The 20,742-nt window shown below is 42.7% G+C and overlaps 2 protein-coding genes across 3 annotated transcripts in view; one reads left to right on the top strand and one right to left on the bottom strand.

The window, feature by feature from the left end:
* Positions 1-3,344, top strand: part of mocs1 (molybdenum cofactor synthesis 1) — a 51,556-nt gene extending 48,212 nt beyond the window's left edge. Inside the window, exon 11 of one of the 2 annotated variants that reach the window (XM_065012888.1) lies at positions 373-3,344. In XM_065012888.1, coding sequence (XP_064868960.1) covers positions 373-599 — 227 coding nt within the window. In that variant the 3' untranslated portion in view covers positions 600-3,344. The remainder of the gene's footprint in view (positions 1-372) is intronic. The other variant, XM_029641046.2, reaches the window with a different exon arrangement.
* A 4,281-nt stretch (positions 3,345-7,625) lies between these two features.
* The window catches only part of daam2 (dishevelled associated activator of morphogenesis 2), a 222,304-nt gene continuing 209,187 nt past the window's right edge, over positions 7,626-20,742 (bottom strand). The window contains 2 exon segments of the mRNA XM_029641047.2: positions 7,626-16,215; positions 17,180-17,350. Of these exon segments, the coding sequence (XP_029496907.2) occupies positions 16,003-16,215; positions 17,180-17,350 (384 nt within the window). The 3' untranslated portion in view covers positions 7,626-16,002.

Below are 20,742 nucleotides of genomic sequence, written 5' to 3' on the forward strand. Positions count from 1 at the left end.
CGTCTTGAGTCGTTCATCTTAATTTTATCCACCATCTTTGATGGAATGTTTGCAAAGGAGTATAAATCATTGGCTGACCCCTCCTGTTTAGCAAGTCCCACCCAGACTTCTCCTAAATGGTGAAAGCCCTCAATGGCACTGCCCACGAACCCACAGAAGCGACCTCTGAGTGGTGATACCAGCTGCATCGTATTCTTCTGGTGTACAAAATGGGAAACCAATGATCCACTTTTGGATCGAGGCCTTTACCTCGAAATCAACTTAAGTAAAATTACTGATCGAATGGCAATAATGGTAATATTGCAATCTGTTTTTGTTTTGTTTTAAACGTTGACTCCCTAAACGCTAATCTTAATTTCATCCCTGTCTCAGACACCACACCCCAAAGGCCCCTGTCCCTGCCCAAGTCCAGAGTCTGCCAGTGGTCCTCCCTCGTCTATGTCCCAGATCCTGCAGTCCTCACCTCAGCTAAGGCCCTCCAACTGTACCACTCCAGAAGTGGAAGTGGCCAACCCAATAAGGATGTATCGTGCCATTCCGGCTACACAGTTTTAACAGTGCTGCCTGATGTCAGCTGTTCGGGAACCCACCAGTGTTGAAGGAGCCCTCAGTGCTTCCATATTGTCAAAAGAATCCTTTACAGTGGTGCCACTGGCCACGCAGAGAATATGGGATTGATGACTTACTGACAACCCCCAGTTCTCAAACCAAGGCTGCTGATTCTGACATGCACACAAATGCATTGAGTCACAATGACATAAACTGTCTCAGGTACACACTTGCCAGGAATCCAAACTTAATAAAGAATGCCTCTACAAAGAGCCCTGAGATTCCCTCCCTTCGCACACTACTGAGAAACGCTAAAACAGGGCCCCACCTAAGCCAGCATAGCATAAGGCAGTGCCACAGACAAACCTCCAGAGATGACCTCCAAGCCAAACTCAAAACAACACACACAACACACCCACCCCCACACACTTGGGGGTGGGCGCAAATTCCTCTGACTCCCCCCAAGCCGGACAACACCACCACTGCCCTACTGACCCACACAGATGCCTAAAGCCAAGCCTCCATGGAGGATGTGGGCAGCAAACCCCCCCACACATCGAAGCACCACAGCTACCAGTCACCTGGGCCCCACTGCCTTCCGCCTGCTCCGGAACAACCATTTAGCCAAGGGTGACGCAGGCAACATGGGCGCACTCATCCCGCTTTGCAACCTGCCGCCCTTAGACCGGTCCTCTGTCGGCTTCGACCTCGATGCCATGCGGCTGTTGTTACTGCAACCGCCTAGGCTGTACCAGCCTGTGATATCCAGATGGGGATACACTGACTGCGGTCACAGTGGCATCGTTGACGCTTTACGTCATGTGCAAGGTGGTGAGTCACAACATCACCATCACAGACGTCAAGCTAGATGAGCGGGGAAAAAGGACTTCCAACGTGAGCCCTAACCACTAACTGGAAAATGATCTCCACGGCACCAGGTTTGGGGGTCAGTACATACGGTAAAGGGATCAATGGAATGCAGACCATATCTAACAAAGTGGATATTCATCAAATCCGTCATTATTTATATTTAATAACAGGCCCACAATGTGGTAACTAAAATCTGAATTTGATATATTTGGATGTTTTTGCTGTATGATATCTAGAAGTTGTTCTTTTCGGGTTTAGAACTTAAATGCTTGTGTAAACTGGTAGCATAGCATGCCATATAGAAATCGGTGGTGGTAGTCATTTTTAAGTGTAATGCAATTGATTGGTGACGATGACATGAACTTGTATTGGGGTTTACAAGCATTATACTCTGATTTTTACCCCAACAGTGTGAAATACACAAACAATAGCCAACATTTTGATGGCCGCCATTGCAGAAATTCTGGGTCTATGAGCATTTTTTATTTTTTTTTTTTCCTTTATTTAACCAGGCAAGTCAGTTAAGAACACATTCTTATTTTCAATGACGGCCTGGGAACAGTGGGTTAACTGCCTGTTCAGGGGCAGAACGACAGATGTTGTACCTTGTCAGCTCGGGGGTTTGAGCTCGCAACCTTCCGGTTACTAGTCCAACGCTCTAACCACTAGGCTACGCTGCCGCCCCAGCATAGGGGGAACACATGCGTGGTTGTTTTAGTTGAACTCTTACCTGATCTATACAAAAAAAAAAAAAAGTTGGTTTAACACAGGTGGTGAATTGATAACTACATTTCCCAAGTTGACTGAATAAAAAATGAAATTGACCCCAAACCTGCATGGTACATCTCCTTTCAAAATCTCACATTTTTTTGAGGATCAGGAAATGCCTCACTGCAAGTCATCTACTGATGAAGTCCATCTTCATCCACTGATGAAGTCCATCATCTTGTCTGGCTGGTAGGCTGTGCCATGACTTGCTGATCAGTATTGGTCCTTCCATTGTACCAGATTCTTATGATCAGAAATGTTTATCTGTACAGTACATCTGCAGACCTGCCAACCTGCACACATTTTTTCTCCAAATCAGTGCAGATGAAGGAATGGCGACAAGGAAGCTACTTTTGTGATACACCCATAATGTTGAGGCTACAGTCCTTTTTGGGAAAGAAAATAAATATGGACTAGGGCAGGGATCATCAACCAGCTGCGGGATGATTTTATTTTCTTGAGCGGATTGTCGGGTTCCCGGAACATTATTACAAATAATTTGTCGACTCCAAGTAGCCCAAACCGATACCTGTATGTTTGACTAAAACTGAATCATTTCAAACACGAATACTTGAACAGATTTCTTAAATAAAATCACTTGGAGCTGATTTCCTGGTGTTTTTACAGTCCAACAATAAATTCCACACATTTTGGGCTCAAACTATTTTATTTTTCAAATAAAACCATTTGGCCCACGGGCCGCCAGTTGGGGAACCCTGGACTAGGGTGTGCGTTAACCTCTCAAACACCTGTGATAAGACAATCGGAGTCAATTACTGTTTGTTGCCTCATGTTCTAAGGCAAGTGTCAAACTCATTCCATGGAGGGATGAGTGTCTGCTGGGTTTAGCTCCTCCCTTGTACTTGATTGATCAATAAGGTCACTGATTAGTTAGGAACTAGTCCCCTTACCTGGGTGTCTAGGTCTTAATTGGACACAAATTGAAAGTAAATAATGATAATACACTCGGCCCTCCATGGAATGATTTTGACACCCATGTCCTAAGGTTACACTAAATTAATTTGATAATTTCACACAGTAAAGTGCTGTACACTGATTGTTGAATATATCCAGTTACTAATTGTTATCTTTTCTATGTTCATTATTCAGCACTGTGCCTTTGGAATACTAATTAAATAAACAAGCTAATATGTAAACATTGCACTCATTATTTTTACTTAAAGACCACACCCAAATCTAGTATTTGGTGTAATGCATGTGGTTTTCCTTTTTGTCAAACATTATCCTGATTTTCATTTTTCACACCAATGTACGTTCATCTCTAGGAGACAGAATGAGTCTCCTTCCTGAGCGGTACAACGGCTGCGTGGTCCCATGGTGTTTATACTTGCGTACTATTGTTTGTACAGATGAACGTGGTACCTTCAGGCATTTGAAAATTGCCCCAAAGGATGAACCAGACTTGTGGAGGTCTACAATTTTCTGAAGTGAATTTTCCTATCCTGCTAAGCATTTAAAATGTAACGAGTACTTTTAGGTGTCAGGGGAAATGTGAGGAGTAAAAAATACATGATTTTCTTTAGTAATGTAGTGAAAGTTGTCAAATATAAATAGTAAAGTACAAATATCCCAAAAAACTACTTTAAAGCATTTTTACTTTAGTACTTTACACCACTGCAAAACATGTATCCTGTTTGCAACAAGGCAATAAGGATTTTTTTTTTATGTGGCAAAGCAATTCACTTTTTGTCCTGAATAAGTGCTATTAGATTTGCCATAAACATAACACATTACTAAGTACTACTCTCCATATTTTAAAGCATAGTGGTGGCTGCATCATGTTATGGGTATGTTTGTAATCGTTAAGGATGGGAGATTTTCCAGGAGAAAAAAATCAACGTAATGGAGCTAAGCACAGGAAAAATCCTAGAGGAAAACCTGGTTGTCTGCTTTCCACCAGACACTGGGAGGTGATTTCACCTTTCAGCAGGACAATAACCTAAAACACAAGGCCAAATCTACACCGTGTTACCAAGAAGACTGAGTGTCCAAGTTACAGTTTTGACAAAACTTTACTTCAAAATCTATGGCAAGACCTGAAAATGGATATCTAGCAATGATCAACTACCAATTTGGCAGAGCTTGAATAATTTAGAAAAGAATGGGCAAATGTTGCACAATCCAGGTGTGGAAAGCTCTTAGAGATTTACCCAGAAAGATTCACTCAACTGTAATTTCTACAGTAGTGTGAATATTTATCAAAATGAGATTTCTGTGTTTCACTTTCAATAAATTAGCAAACCTTTCTAATAACATGTTTTCACGTTGTCATTATGGAATAGTGTGTGTAGATGGGTGAGATTATTTGTTATATTTAATCCATTTTGAATTCCGGCTGTAACACAAAATGTGTAATATGTCAAGGGGTTTGAATACTTTCGGAAGGCACTGTCGCTAGCTAGCAAGCTAGTGAACCAAATACACTTCTGTCGTAGTTCATTCAAATGACCCCTTACCCTCCTTACCCTGTAAGCAGTCTATTTACAAGGTATGACAGTAGTTGATGCTTTGGTTTACCTGACCACTGTTTCCAAATACTACATTTATAGCATTTGTGGCACAAAACCAATGCAAGTCAATGGTGCCAATTTATTATATTTTTTTGCTCTGTGTCCAAATAATCTACACGTTTATCGAGCTACACAAACAATTGTGCATACTTTATTATAAATTGTAACTATGCACAACTGTCATTCTACAACCAACAGTTTGTGAACCACTGGGCTAGATAGTAAAACAATTTAAGGCATTTATTTATTAATCAATACTCCCACATTTATAAACCATTTACTAGTCATTAAAGTTTTTGCAGTCCCTAATCTAAATACTATATAATTAATGAGTGACCAGTTCAATTTCTCACAAAAAGAAAGGCATGCCATTGGTAGACCTTCCAGCAGTGCCTTTGTCTCAAAATCACCTAGAACATATATCTACGTTAATATATTCTATATACAGTGCATTCGGAAAGTATTCAGACCCCTTGACTTTTTCCAGCTTTATTCTAAAATTGATAATTTTTCCCCCTCAATCTACACACAAAAGCACATATTGACAAAGGGAAAAGAGGTTTTTAGAAGTTTTTGCAAAAGTATACATTTTTTTAAACAAATGCCTTATTTACATACATATTCAGACCCTTTGCTATCGGACTCAAAATTGAGCTCCGGTGCATCCTGTTTCCATTGATCATCCTCGATAATCCTACAACTTGATTGGAGTCCACCTGTGTTAACTTAAATTGATTGGACATGATTTGGAAAGGCACAAACCTGTCTATATAACATCCAACAGTTGACAGTCAAATTTCTGCAGCATTGAAGGTCCCCAAGAAAACAGTGGCCGCAATCATTCTTAAATGGAAGAAGTTTAGAACCACCAAGACTCTTCCTAGAGCTGGCTGCCCGACCAAACACAGGAATCGGGGGAGAAGGGCCTTCGTCAGGGAGGTGACCAAGAACCTAATTGTCACTCTGACAGCTCCAGAGTTCCTCTGTGGAGATGGGAGAACCTTCCAGAAGGACAACCATCTCTGCAGGTAGTTACAGTATTGTCCCATCACTGCAACTCCCTTACGGACTTGGGAGAGGTGAAGGTCAAGAGCCATGCGTCCTCCGAAACACGACCCTGCCAACCACAGCTAATGAAGTCACTGAAACCCTTAACAAAGAGTTTCTGTCTGTTTTGGAATGGGTGGCCAGTAATAAACTGGTCCTGAACATCTATAAAACTAAGAGCATTGTATTTGGTACAAATCAATCCTTAAGTTCTTGACCTGAATCTGGTAATGAATGGTGTGGCTGTTGAACAAGTTGAGACTAAATGACTTGCCGTTACCTTAGATTGTAAACTGTCACGGCCAAAACATCTAGATTCAATGGTTGTAAAGATGGGGAGAGGTCTGTCTGTAATAAGAGATGCTCTGCTTTTTTGATACCATACTCCAAAATGCAAGTTCTGCAGGCTCTAGTTTAGTCAAATCTTGATTATTGTCCAGTCGTGTGGTCGAGTGCTGCAAGGAAAGACCTAGTTAAACTGCAGCTGGCCCAGAACAGAGTGCCATGTTTTGTTCTTCATTGTAGAGGGCTGGTATAAATACTATGCATGCCAGCCTCTCTTGGCTAAGAGTTGAGGAGAGAATGACTGCATATCTTCTTTTCATAAGAAACAATGTGATGGAAATCCCAACAGACAACTTTACACACAGTTCTGACACACACACTTACCCCACCAGACATGCCACCAGGGTTCTTTTCAGAGTCCCCAAATCCAGAACTAATTCAAGAAAGCATACATTATTATATAGAGCCATGATTGCATGAAACTTCCTCCCATCTCAGATTGCTCAAATAAACAGCAAACCTGGTTTAAAAAAAACAGATAAATCAGCACCTCACAGCATCAGACTCTCCCCTATTTGACCTAGATATTTTGTAAATGCATGGATATGTAGGCTACGTGTGCCTTTAAAAAATATATATGTAGTTCTGTTCTTGTCTATTGATGTTCTGTATTATGTCATGTTTTGTGTGGACCACAGGAACAGTAGCTGCTGCTTTTGCAACAGCTAATGGGGATCCTAATGAAATACAACAAAAAACAAGCTGCACTGCTTCTTGACACAGCTCGCGTAACCCGGAAGCCAGCTGCACCAATGTGTCGGAGGAAACACCGTCCAGCTAGGGACCGGAAATCCCGCCGACCAAACCCTCCCTTAACCCGGACAACGCTGGGCCAAACCCTCCCTTAACCCGGACAACGCTGGGCGTGAGCCGCCTCACGGGTCTCCCGGTCACGGCTGGGTATGACACAGCTTGGAATCAAACCCGGGGCTGTAGAGACGCCTCAAGCACTGTGATGCAGTGCCTTAGACCCATGTGCCACTCAGGAGGGTATAAAGTGTTAGTGATATGGGGACACTCCCACTGTGTACAGTGTGACTACCTTCTCCCACCAGTAGAGGGCAGTTTTTAGCTTTGGTACCCTTGTTTTTCTTGTGGTATCATGTGGTGTAAGTTGTTAGACCACAGGATAATTAGTATCAGCGTGTGTTAAAGGTAAACTCAGTGAAATGAAGTTGACATGAGCAGCACTGCAGATATTGAGATCACACACAGTCACACACACTATCTGCGCATGAGCATGGGTTTGTGTGGTAGACAGGGGACCAAAAAGAGCCTCGTGCTCTTAGTTGTTGAGGAAATTGACCCACTCTGCCAGTTACTTTCTACATCTACGTCATATCGCTGTGTCTACCTTTAAATGGTTGGTCAGCATTAGCATGAACGATATTAATGAAATACACAAAGTGCAAGGGACAACAGTTTATTGCAACCCTACAAAATGACAAGGTGAGCAAAGATTTTAATATAGAATCATTCAGTCGGGAACCATCCAACATACACAGAACCACAGTATAATTATTTATATATTTTTATTATAACATTTTGTTATGCTGCGTATACATACAAAATATAGCAAACTAAGTAAGGCAAATAAATAGGGGTACAATTTACAGGAAAATGGAACATCCCTCAACTTTTTTTGTTGTTGACCTTTTTACCTCATCTTAAACAAGAACTGTGTACTTTTTTTGGGACCTTTACCTTATCTTAAACAAGAACAGTACTTTTTTGGGGACCTTTTTACCTTATCTTAAACAAGAACGTGTACTTTTTTTTTAGACCTTTTTACCTTATCTTAAACAAGAACAGTGTACTTTTTTGGGGACCTTTTTTACCTTATCTTAAACGAGAACGGTGTACTTTAAAAAAAAAATTTTTAGAACAGTCCATTTTTCGGTGGAGCGTTTTGTCAAATCAACCATAAAAATACTGACTCCGTACAATTATACAACCTCTTAAAATCGTGTGCAACTTTTCTCAAGCAATACAAATGTGTAACATTTTGCAGGCATTAAAATGAAAGGAAAAGTCAAAAGATCACACTTTGTGCACCCCTCTTTGGGCATGTGGGCCAACGCCAAGTGCATAATCAGACAGAAATGTGGTGGTGGACTAACATTCTAGACACGCCACAAGATGCAAAGCAAGTGATGTAGACAAGAAAAGTGAGGACCAAAAAATCTTGCTAAACGGGAGCATCCCCACGAGGGATGCCCATGCTTGCCTACTAACACATATGTCGTAAGTCCCGCCCTCTCAATCTCTAATTATACTCCAGCCGGAGTACCCAACTTCACTTGCGTTTTTTCTTTCTCCATCTAACGGGGGTTATCTCCACAGAATCACCACAAGCTGCACCCTTTCACCTGGGGGCTCAAATAGGTAGCCCACATTGGTGTCTGAATGGAAATGTCCCATAATAAAAGTGCATTCAGCAACAAGCTACATTTTCTCAAATGTTATCTTCAAACTCCGCACTGCCAGTCAATGGCCAAAATAACATATACCTATACAAACACATAATACTGTAGATTTGTTAAAATACCCCTCAGTACAGTAAGTACACTATATATATATAAAAAAGTATGTGGACACCCCTTCAAATTAGTGGATTCGGCTATTTCAGCCACACCCGTTGCTGACAGGTATATAAAATCGAACACACCGCCGTGCAATCTCCATAGACAAACATTGGCAGTGGGATGGCCTTACTGAAGAGCTCAGTGACTTTCAATGTGGCACCGTCATAGGATGTCAAATGTATGCCCTGCTAGAGCTGCCCCGGTTAACTCTTAAGTGCTGTTATTTTGAAGTGGAAACATCTAGGAGCAACAATGGCTCAGCCGCGAAGTGGTATGCAACATGAGCTCACAAAACAGGACCCCCCCCCCCCCCCCCGAGTGCTGAAGCGCGTAAAAATGATCTGTCCACGGTTGCAACACTCACTACAGACTTCCAAACTGCCTCTGGAAGCAACGTCAACACAATAACTGTTTGTTGGGAGCTTCATGAACATGAAATGGGTTTCCAAGGCCGGGCAGCCACACAAAAGAACACTACCTGCCCCAATTCATAGTGCCAATGTAAAGTTTGATGGAGACGGAATGATGGTCTGGGGCTGTTTTTCATGGTTCGGGCTAGGCCCCTTAGTTCCAGTGAAGGGAAATCTTTAATGCTATAGCATGCAATGACATTCTAAACGATTCTGTGCTTCCAACTTTGTGGCAACAGTTTGGAGAAGGCCCTTTCCTGTTTCAACTTGACAATGCCCCCGTGGAAGAACTTGACTGGCCTGCACAGAGCCCTGACCTCAACACCCTTTGAACACCTTTGGGATGAATTGGGACGCTGACTGCAAGCCAGGCCTAATCTGACAACATCAGTGCCGACCTCACTAAAGCTCGTGGCTGAACGGAAGCAAGTCCCCACAGCAATGTTCCAAAATCTAGTGGAAAGACTTCCCAAAAGATTGGAGGCTGTTTATGCAGAAAAGGGGGGACTAACTACATATTAATGCCCATGATTTTGGAATGAGATGTTTGACAAGCAGGTGTCCACATACTTGTGGTCATATGGTGCATAAGAATCATTTCAGCTTTGATTTAAAAAAAATGTTTAAACGAATGTTGTACAATGAACTGTGTTACCAGTAGCAACTACTAAATCGCTCGCCTAAGAATGAAAATAAATAAAAAGCCAAAAGAATGGAAAATAGAATAGCTCTAAATGCCCAACTATACAGTGATGTTGAGGAAATTATGTTGTCAAAATGTTAGATTTTTCCTCTCAGTTGGGTCTTAATATTTTTTCCTAATGGGAGCAACACTACAAAGTTTGAGTCGGTTTTCTTTTTGGTTCAACACTTAACGTCTGTGGAGTGGGGTGAGTGCTAACTGACACAAGATCGTTTCTTCACCCTCTCCAAAAAGTACATAACGCAGAAATGTTTTTTCGGGACCTCACAGTGTGATAGCTCCAATGATTGATTATTGATAGATTAAAGCTTTTGTTATTCCCTTGGATGTATAGAGAAAGGTCCCCAGAGGGATTTCAGCACACAGATGGAAGGGCAAATCTCATGGTTAGATGACTAAATCCTTGGAAACTCCAGTTTCCCGTATGAAACCAAATTAATACCATAACTGACACACTGTACATATTGATTGAGTCCCAAATGGCACGTTTTCCTATAATAGTGCACTACCTTTGACCAGAGCATTATGGGCCCTGGTCAAAAGTCGTGCACTATAAAGGGAATAGGGTGTCTTTTGGGTTGAAAATAATACATGGGTGATGTAGTACTTTTAAACACCATCGCGCAAAACACAATGTCAACCCATAACACACACATTATGGGAATAGAGGGTGGGTAGACATGGTTCTATCCAATCTCAGCACACTTCCAACCTATCCACTTTGTTTCTCAGTTCCATATTAATAACCATAGACATTTCCGGAAAAAATACCGGTGGCAAGAAAGGAACACATCCAAAATAGATCGAGGCACTTAAAGGTGAACCAAAATGAATAGATGGAAAGTGTGGCTAAGAGGAGGAATCGTGGTAGTGATGAGGATGGGAGGGGCCCATGTTTTTTTAATGTACTGTATAAGAACCTTGGCATAACCCTGGACAACACCCTGTCGTTCTCTGCAAACATCAAAGCAGTGACTCGCTCCTTCAGGTTCATGCTCTATAACGTCCGTAGAGTATGACCCTACCTCACACAGGAAGCGGCACAGGTCCAAATCTAGGCACTTGTCATCTCCCGTCTGCAACTCGCTGTTGGCTGGGCTCCCCGCTTGTGCCATCAAACCCCTGCAACCAGAATGCTGCGGCCTGTTCAACCTTCCCAAGTTCTCCCATACCACCCTTCCCCTACGCACACTCCACTGGCTTCCAGTCAAAGCTTGCATCGACTACAAGACCATGGTATTTGCCTACGGAACAACAAGAGGAACTGCCCCTCCCTACCTTTGGGCCATGCTCAAACCCTCCACCTCAACCCGAGCACTACATACCACTTCTGGTTTCTTGGCCCTCCCGCTCAGCCCAGTCCAAGCTCTTCTCTGTCCTGGCACCCCAATGGTGGAACCAGCTTCCTCCTTAAGCTAGGACAGCAGAGTCCCTGCCCATCTTCCGAAAACATCTAAAACCCTACCGCTTCAAAGAGTATCTGAATTAGTGCATTCATCTTAAGATAGCTAGGTGGGACAACCTACGGGTGGGGGGGGGGGGGGGGGGGTGCTGTGGGATTATTTAAATTACTCTGTACAAGGGCATCTGCTAAACGATTAAAATGTAAAATGCTTACTCTGCATAAAAATTACTTCTGCCACCAGACAGTGACTTGACTTGTATCAATTCACTCTGTTTGGGATGTGTGCCACACAAACAGTGTCCCAATTGGAAATACCCAACATCACTTCAAAGTGTTTTACAAGATTGTCTTCCACAAGAGAGAGTTAATTAAGTTCTGTTAGCTGGTTACGCCTTCAATACAGGCAATCGTCACAGTCTAGTTTAAGATACATGTGGGACTGTCATAAAATTGGTTTTATCAAACAAATCCAAAATAACACCCTCTTTCTCATTGTTCCCATGGTATTAATTACATCAGTGATGCCATTAGATTGATGATTCTGCTTCATTTTGAGATCAGTGTGATTGTTAGTTCTACCTCCGGATACCCGTTTGAGTTGTATCTGCTTCGAAACGGCAACATGGGTTGTTAATTCATCCCCCTTTGTCTCATAAAAAGCTATTGAGAATTTCCCGGGTTGTGTTCATTAGGGCTCACTAAGCAAAACCTTTAGGAGGGGAAAGCGAAAATGTGTGTTTTTCATTGGACAGGTACAACCAGCTAGAACCTCCATGTTTCACTCTGCTTCAGAGGGTTTTCTTCCATTTCGTGCCTACTGCACACAACCCAGTGTCCAGTCTCTAAAGCTTAGATAGGGCAGTATTGAGCCGCATGTTAATATACTATATGAAGTGGCACGCCATTTAGTCCTCAATTTGAATGACAGACCTGCCTTTTCCCCCTCAGTTCCTGGGTGTAGAAGAAACATGTCTTTAACACTGCCTTCCTCCATTCACCAGGGAGGGTTAAACACGTATGAAGAGATTAGCACAGAATGTGTCCAATTTACCCTTAAAAGCCAATCCTCTTACTGCACTGTTAGGCCCCTCACATATGGACACATACTGTATAACTATCACCATAGAACAGGTGGGGCAATCATAGAACAACACAGATGTAATCAACTAAGAATAACCATAATATTGCCTAACTTTTCTAGCACTGGACCACAGGTGGCTGGTGGCACCTTAATTAGGGAGGATGGGCTCATATAATGGCTGGAACGAAATAGAATCAAACATGTGTTTGATACTATTCCATTCCAGCCATTAGTACTGCCCATCCTCCTCTCACCCCTGTGCAATGAATGGTCAATTATTGAAAAGTGCCTTATCTTCATGAGATTCAACGTCTAATTCGACCTGTGTTCAATGGATGTGAAAAAGTGGTGACCTGTGCTACACGGCCTCAGCATGAAGAGAGCCAGCGTTGTGACATGGATGACGGACGGTGGCCATGTTTGTTTTTGTGTTCGGGCCCGCTCCACTCTGATCCCTAGCATGGTTTCATGGGGGTTCCCAGGCTTTTTGCCCTCCAGGAATCTGCTCCAATGTCTCCCTAAGGATATATGCTTTAATTTTAGTGGAAAGGAATTTTCTTTTGACTGGGTTTATGTGTGTGAATGAGTAGGGCGGGGTTAAGTATGTGTCAGGCACTGCTCACGTGACTGTATTTTTGTGTATTTTCAATGTACAAAATGTGTACATTTGTACATGTTTATTTTCTATGTAATATGTGTGGGTGTTTTTGAGTCTAAAAGGTTTACAGTATGTCTGCCCCTTCATTTGACAGTCCAGACCACAGTATGGTTTAGTTACCCCCTTGGACTCATCTCCCTAACCACTATGTCTGGGAGCCAATCCCCCATGGCAAAGAGAAGTCATGACCCCAGGAATGGAGCTCTCCCCTCTAACCTCCCTCCTTCACCGCAGAAGCCCAAACTCTCAGACAAACATATACAGGCCAACCCCAGGACTGCCATAAGATCCAAACGTCCACATACACGCAGCCTTTGTCCTGCCTACTGCTAAAGTATTAGAAATGTGTATGACTAGATAATAGGAATAAATCAAAACAGAAACAAATAAAATACCCAAGTGGGCTGCACTATGTGAACTGTGTGGCCTTGTTCTTCCATGGAGTTGTCTGAACCACTGGCTTACGGTCAGAGGAATGACCCCTTACGCCAAAAGATACATGGGGACCTGGGGAATAAGGGAGGAAGTCTTTCCAGGCTAAAAACACAGGTGTCGCCGCTCGTCTGTTTTGCCTGTTGTCAGTCCTATAGTCAGTTGCGCATCATATTTTCTTTTACACGCAACACTTGCTAGCTACCTATTTGCTTTGAGACCACTCCAATACATCGTTCACCATTTTAAGTGCTGTGTACATTCATCCTCACGTTACAATTACACCGAGATCCCACTGGATGGGATGGTCGCAAATCACAAAGTCAAAAGAAAAGAGACGAGAAAAAGGATGCCCCTTCAATTATACGTATTATTGTTATTATTTAATCGTGACCCCCAAATCTTAGTACCAGTAACCACCATTTTGACCAGAATGGAGTTAGCTGCTTGTGGTATAACCAACCTAGCACATTATTATTATTATTAGAGGATAAAAGTGACAATGCATTGCGTTAACACCATTGGAATATGTACCATTTTATCAATGTGTTAGGAAACACAGATGATACTTGACAGATGACGTTTGCTTCTAAATATAAATATATAAACGGCTTCCTAATTGCAGAGCTTTTAGTATTTGTATGTGTGTATATATATATATATATATATATATATATATATATACATACACAGTACCAGTCAAAGGTTTGGACACACCTACTCATTCAAGGTTTATCTTTATTTGGACTATTTTCTACATTGTAGAATAATAGCGAAGACATCAAAACTATGAAATAACAAATGTGGGATAATGTTGAAAACCAAAAAAGTGTTAAACAAATCAAAATATATTTTAGATTCTTCAAAGTAGCCACCCTTTGCCTTGATGACAGCTTTGCACACTCGTGGCATTCTCTCAACCAGCTTCATGAGGTAGTCACCTGGAATACATTTCAATTAACGGGTGTGCCTTGTTAAAAGTTCATTTGTGGAATTTCTTTCCTTCTTAATGCGTTTGAGCCAATCAGTTGTGTTGTGACAAACACTGTATATAGTGTTTTTCTGTTATTTTGGCACAGGGTACTGCCGAAACAATCCTTCTCTTCTTCAAATTGTTGACGACAAATTAATAGTAAAAGGTCAACTTGGGGCACGGGTACTCTCCCACGTATTTGTACTGGGAAGTGTTGTGCTCTCGTTCTGTGAGATTCCGTATGGGAGTGAGTCCTTGGGAATGCCACATGGTAGAGGCACTTGGGAAGAGAGTGTTCCCAAAGGCAGCCGATGTGGCCACGTCTCCTGAGCAGAAGTCCCCATTGTGTCACCTCAACATCCTACTCCCAAATCCTGCATGGGCCTACACCAGCAGCAAAGCATCTGCTGCAAAAATGTTGGCAGTTTTTGGGAAGTACTCCTTGTGTCTTTACATTCACTACTAGATGTAAAGCTACTACCAACTAGTATAAGCACCACGAGAGTAAGAGACAGAGCGAGAGAGGAGGCTCCACAGAGAACCACTGCCCCCTGCTGGGCTCAAGCAGTCATTACACCAAATAGCAAAAACTCACAGAGCGATGCAACCCATCAAGGGACAAATAGAATAGGTTGCCATGGCACCGTAAGGTCGGGTAGGCAGAGAGCTCCTGTATATTTTGTAAATAGTTGTCATTAATAGCTTTAATAGCATTTTTCCCTGCAAACTTTGGGTTTTATGAATGAACTATTAGCTTATTATTATAGTCTGAATCCAGCATGTTTTAAAGGCTGAAATTGGCAGTTGTTTTTTGGCTAGCTAGAAAACTAATGTTAGCTTGCTAGTATGTAATGTTTTGTATTGATTTGATTATACCTACTTTCAAGATGTTGAGGATTGAGAGAAGCCAGAATACAGAGGTGTAAAGAGATGACAGATGACCATGACTGGCTAATCCTGAATTACTATTGTGTGTCTTGTGACTGCCAAGTGGGTGCTGCATTTTGGTATTAGTGAAGAGTAGTTGGCTAGCTAGTCCAGTGGCTATTAGGGAACTCTAACTTCATCTGATTGAGTCCGACTACCAAACCACAGACGGCGTGGATGGCGAGACACCGTGATGACAATGTGCTGCCTGCTGCTTCCACTTTGACCACCTCTTCCCTCCCTAAAGCTTTCCTTTATGTAATGAAGAGTGATATAAAATTATTATGATTACAGTATGTACGTGTGTGTGTGTGTGTGTGTGTGTGAATGGAAGAGCACAGTGAGAAAGGGGGATAGACAAAGAGAGACATGGAGCACAGTTCTGGAGAGATGTGGTCAGAAGGGGATGGAGAGGTGGTCTAAAGAGGAAAGGGAGTCATGTCACAGTGGTCTGTCTGTCAGTCAGTTTAAGTGTCTGTAGTCCACTTCTGAAGATGGGGTCAGGTGTCTTGGTGGAGTTTTGAAGAAGAGCAATTCTCGTCAACTAAAAATCTACTTTCCTTCCGATGGGTTGTGTGGCTGCTATATCAAAACGGCAATCCAACACCCACAATCTTACCCTCTGACCGTTAACCTCTAGAGTTCACCGGTGAGGAAAACAGTGCCAACATTGTTTGTTGTCTCCCTTTCACCTATGACTCCTGGGGGCCAGGGGTCATTAATAGTTGACCTTGGTGACCGGTCTTTCGCGGCCACCCCCTTCCACTAGCTGGTTGACCGAACGCTTGCGGTTGCGCTTGAGTTTGGACAGGTCCTTGTCAAAGACCTCGCCGGAGCGCAACGCCGACACCAGGTCGTCAAACTCGCCCCCCACCTCGTCCGTGGCGCCACCCTTCTTGGCCCGCCGTTCACGCTCTCGCTGCTCCTTCAGCTATAGGGGAGAGATAGAAGGGGGGGAGAGAGACACATAGTTATAGACAGACAGAACATTGAACAGAAGTGCAGATAGAAGTGCTGATGGGAAAACAAAACAGAGAAACAGCCAGCCATATGACAAACACAGACAAACCAAAAACACAGGGAAAACCATTGGTGACTAAGAAATTATTTTTAAACCTCCCACTTTGGGCTAGATGTTTCAATATGTAGTTCATACATGCATAATCCATGAACATAATTACTGTCTTACTTCAATTAGCCAGTAAATCCTTAGTTTGAAAGCGACTGTTTTCTTAAAGCTGTGCCATGCCATTTTCTCTATATTTCCCTCCACATGGGCCAGCCCCCTAGCCATTTGAGTTCTAGCCAATGAGCGTCGGTCCCTTGCATTTGAGTGACAGCTAGCAAGAGCCTGCCCAGCGTTATCCAATGAGGTTGCAGGGCGGGCCCAATGGCTCAGTGGACACCGCAAAGAGAGAGAGCGAGAGAGAGCAATGAATGACGTGGTGCACATATCTGCACATATGTGAGGTAGATCACAATTTTCAGGGACCACTTTTTTATTTAACCTTTATTTAACTAGTGCAACTTTCAGATCAACTGGCTAAAGAGTATATAAAAGTACCAGAGAATCCCTTTAACAAATGCAGAACAGAGTACAGACTTTAAGGTTACTACATATTACTAAAATGCTTATCATCATCCTCATCACTACATAAACATGATGTGGTTTTACTCAGGCTGCAAGGTTGTTCTGTGTCTATGTGTGTCTGTAAGCATGAATGCAGGGGGATGGATGTCTGGAGGTCTGTCTTGTTCCCAGACTTTTCCAGTTCTCCAAGCCACATTCCCATGACTGTTGTCATGAATATTCTCCAGGTCCTTCCTTGTGTGTGTGTGTGTGTGTGTGTGTGTCTCACTATAGCCTAAATGCCTGCCTGGTCTCTCTCTCTCACCATGACTTCCATGCGTGCTCTCCTTTCCTCCTCCTGCTTGCGGCGCTGCATGTTCTCCAGGTCCTGCCTGGCTTCGTCGAACGACACCAGGAATGTGTCGAAGATCCCAAAGAACTCATCGGGCTGCATGCGATCCTGCTCCTCCCCAAAGTGCTTCAGTGACTTGGTGAACTGCACAAGGAGAGAGAGGAAGGGATGGGGAATGTTGGAATTACAGATCTCACCCTAATGAAGGTGAAGTGACGTAAACGTAAACGTTGGAAGCATCTGAATCACCAGTGTGCAGTGTGTTTTTTCCTCTATACACCTGTTAGTACTATGTGTGTGAGTTTAACCAGTAATTGGAATTACACATCTCACCCTAATGAAGGTGAAGTGACGGAAACGTAAATGCTGGAAGCATCTGAATCACCAGTGTACAGTGTGTTTTTTCCTCTATACACCTGTTAGTACTATGTGTGTGAGTTTAACCAGTAATTGGAATTACACATCTCAAAAGTAAGCCCAAATAAAGTTAACATAATTAGCAATGGTAGTTGGTATCGGCCAATTCTTAAGGGCTGGATCGTTTGGAAATACATATTATTGATACACCTCTACCATGGATCGTGGAATTTCCCACAAATCCCAATTGAGGCAAACAATTGTAGGAAGTAAATTTGTAAAAAAAAAAAAAAAAATCCTCTAAACCTCAATAGAGGGCTTATAGCCAGCCTGATTCCTCTACACATAATGTCTCGTGGACAGACTAGGTAAACATAAATGGTACCATAGATCTGTCATGACGGGATGCGTGAGATAATGAGCAGCGCTAGTTTTGGTGCTCTGGACAAATCGCGATTTCGCACTTGTTAGCATCTTTCAGATTTCGGAAAGGGGACGGGACATTTGGCCCATATACTTGCTCGTAACGTTCCAGTCCCGATCCTCGTTCCCTCTCTGCTGCCCTGTAACTGATTCCCTTGCCCATTAAGCCGATATTCCCGACAGCTTGTCAAACAGTTGTCCCAAAGTTCAAGCCTGACGTTCCGCTTCCCTTTCCCCCTTGGTGCGAGTTTATATAGCTAAGAATGTAGAATGTTGAGAGGTGGTTGTATGGTTTGGTGGTTAACATGTTGGTCTGATTACCCCAACATTGTAGGTTCAAATCCCAGATTGGATGACCGCATTACCTTCCATGTACATTCTGCACCCCTTCCCCCCTATGCCCAGCTAGCCTGCCAAATGTTTGGTGCGAGAATGAATAGCTGGTGTGTACATTCCCCACACAAGCCAACACTGTGACGTCTCTCAAGGCACTACACTGGACTTTGTGCAAACTGGAAACCGCATAAATGTATTGTAGCTGGAGACTTAATAAACGAAATCTGAGGAAAACGCTCCCGAAATTCTAACACCACATCTCCTTTGCTACTCGCTGCATGAAAATTCTTGACCATTGCTACTCTCCCTTCTGGGACGGCGATAAGGCCCTCCCCCACCCTTTGGGAAATCTTACCACACCTCCATCCTGCTCCTCTCTGCCTATAGGCAGAAACTTAAACAGGAAGCACCCATGGTAAGGACTGTTCAACATTGGTCTGAACCAATAGGAATCTATGCTTAAAGATTGTTTTGATCACGCGGACTGGGATATGTTCTGGGCCGCCTCCGGGAATAATATCGATGTATACACTGACTCGGTGACTGGGTTCAACAGGAAGTGCCTAGAGGATGTTGTTCCCACTGTGGCGATTAGAACTTATCCAAGCCAGAAACAATGGATCGATGGCAGCATTCACGCAAAACCACGGCATTTAACCACAGCAAGGTGACTGCACACACCCATGTTCCCAAACTAGTCTTGACCCCATTAGTCGACTGGTCGATAGGCTGTTGGTCGGCCAATAACATTGTAGTCAAGCATTTGCAAAAAAAAAAAAAAACGTTTTCATAGCAAAAGAATCACAAAATGGATTGATGCCTGTCTCAGTGGACATTGTGGAGGCAGTGAGGATGGCACACCAGTGTCACTAGTAGTACATTTACCATTCATTCCAATAATTTCTAATCTATAATGTTTGCTTGATTACCGTAATTTCTGTTAATGCATTCAATATATTATTATTACAGTCTTTTACGGTTCTCATTGTCGGAGTGGAAACGCTGTTTGCAGAGAGCACAACCTAGGCTTGTGAGAAACAGGTTTTGGTTTATTTCTTTCCATTTACGAGTTATCAATTTATTCATTGTGTTTTGTTTGGAGTGCTCCTGTCAAAGATTTAGATGCACTATTGTAAAGTGGCTGTTCCACTGGATGTCTTAAGGTGAACGCACCAATTTGTAAGTCGCTCTGGATAAGAGCGTCTGCTAAATGACTTAAATGTAAATGTAAATGAGTAAGGACCTGATTACGCAGAGAAGTAGTGTTCTGTGTCCAGTATGATGGAAGTTAGCAAATTATAACGTGTTTTAGCACAGTGACTGGATGTCTATGCTATCATTTGTTATTTGCCATCATGCTATCCATTAGTTCATCTGACTCTGGGGAAGTAGATAAAGGGCCTCATTGACAAAATCCTGAAGTATCCCTCTAATAATGTTTACATATATCTACTGCTGTACAGCTTTTTGGATTATTTTGTGCTTGTTGAGATTTACTGCATTGAGTGATGGGAACATAAGCATTTCACTGCACCGATGACATTACTTTATTTAATCATTAGTAAGCACTTCACTGGAATCAGTTTCCCTGTCCAAGAAGTGATGTCATCAGAAATAATCATTTCTATTACTTTAGCCAGCCAGACAGACAGACAGACAGACAAACCCCCCCATGAATATTGAGAAGCCTGACTGGGTTGCCTACACGTTGACTCATCCTCTCCCCAACACACACACACAGCTCCGAGGCAAGTGGGTTAGATAGAGTCTGGCCTGGTGCACACAGAGGTTATTTTGTTTTATAGCAGCAAATGGAGCTTCGGCTCAGGCCTTTTCCTGTGACGTTGTAAATGGACCATTTTTCCCCTCCTTTTTACAGTGCTCCTTGAACAAATAATTAGGAGTACAGACGTTAACACAGACGAGGCTCTGTGATGGCAACGAGTGCCCTTCCCTCTCTTTTTCTCTCTCTCTTTCTCCTCCCTCTTTCCATCCTTTACATGCACACATACCACATCAGTCCTCATGGCCATGTGACTCACTGACACACACATAATCGAAAAATACTGCAAAACATAGCAACTGCCTTCCCACTCAAACATTCTCATACGCATTCCACTACAACCCGTTGTCCCCTACAGAGTTCAAAAAGCCTTTCTCTCATTCCCTTAGAAGGAGGTAACAGAGGAGACCAACTACATTTCAACAGTAATAAATCTGATAAACAGAGAGAAACGAATTCAACATCGGGGTTCCCCGGCCTGTTCAAGTCAAGTCAAATCAAATCAAATTGAATTTGTCATATGCAGATGCTATTGCGGGTGTAGCGAAATGCTTGTGTTTCTAGCTCCAACAGTGCAGTAGTATCTAACAATACACACAATCTAAAGTAAAGGAATGGAATTAAAAATATATAAATA

Source organism: Oncorhynchus nerka, linkage group LG28, assembly GCF_034236695.1.
Source record: "Oncorhynchus nerka isolate Pitt River linkage group LG28, Oner_Uvic_2.0, whole genome shotgun sequence".
In the NCBI taxonomy this organism is placed as follows: domain Eukaryota; kingdom Metazoa; phylum Chordata; class Actinopteri; order Salmoniformes; family Salmonidae; genus Oncorhynchus; species Oncorhynchus nerka.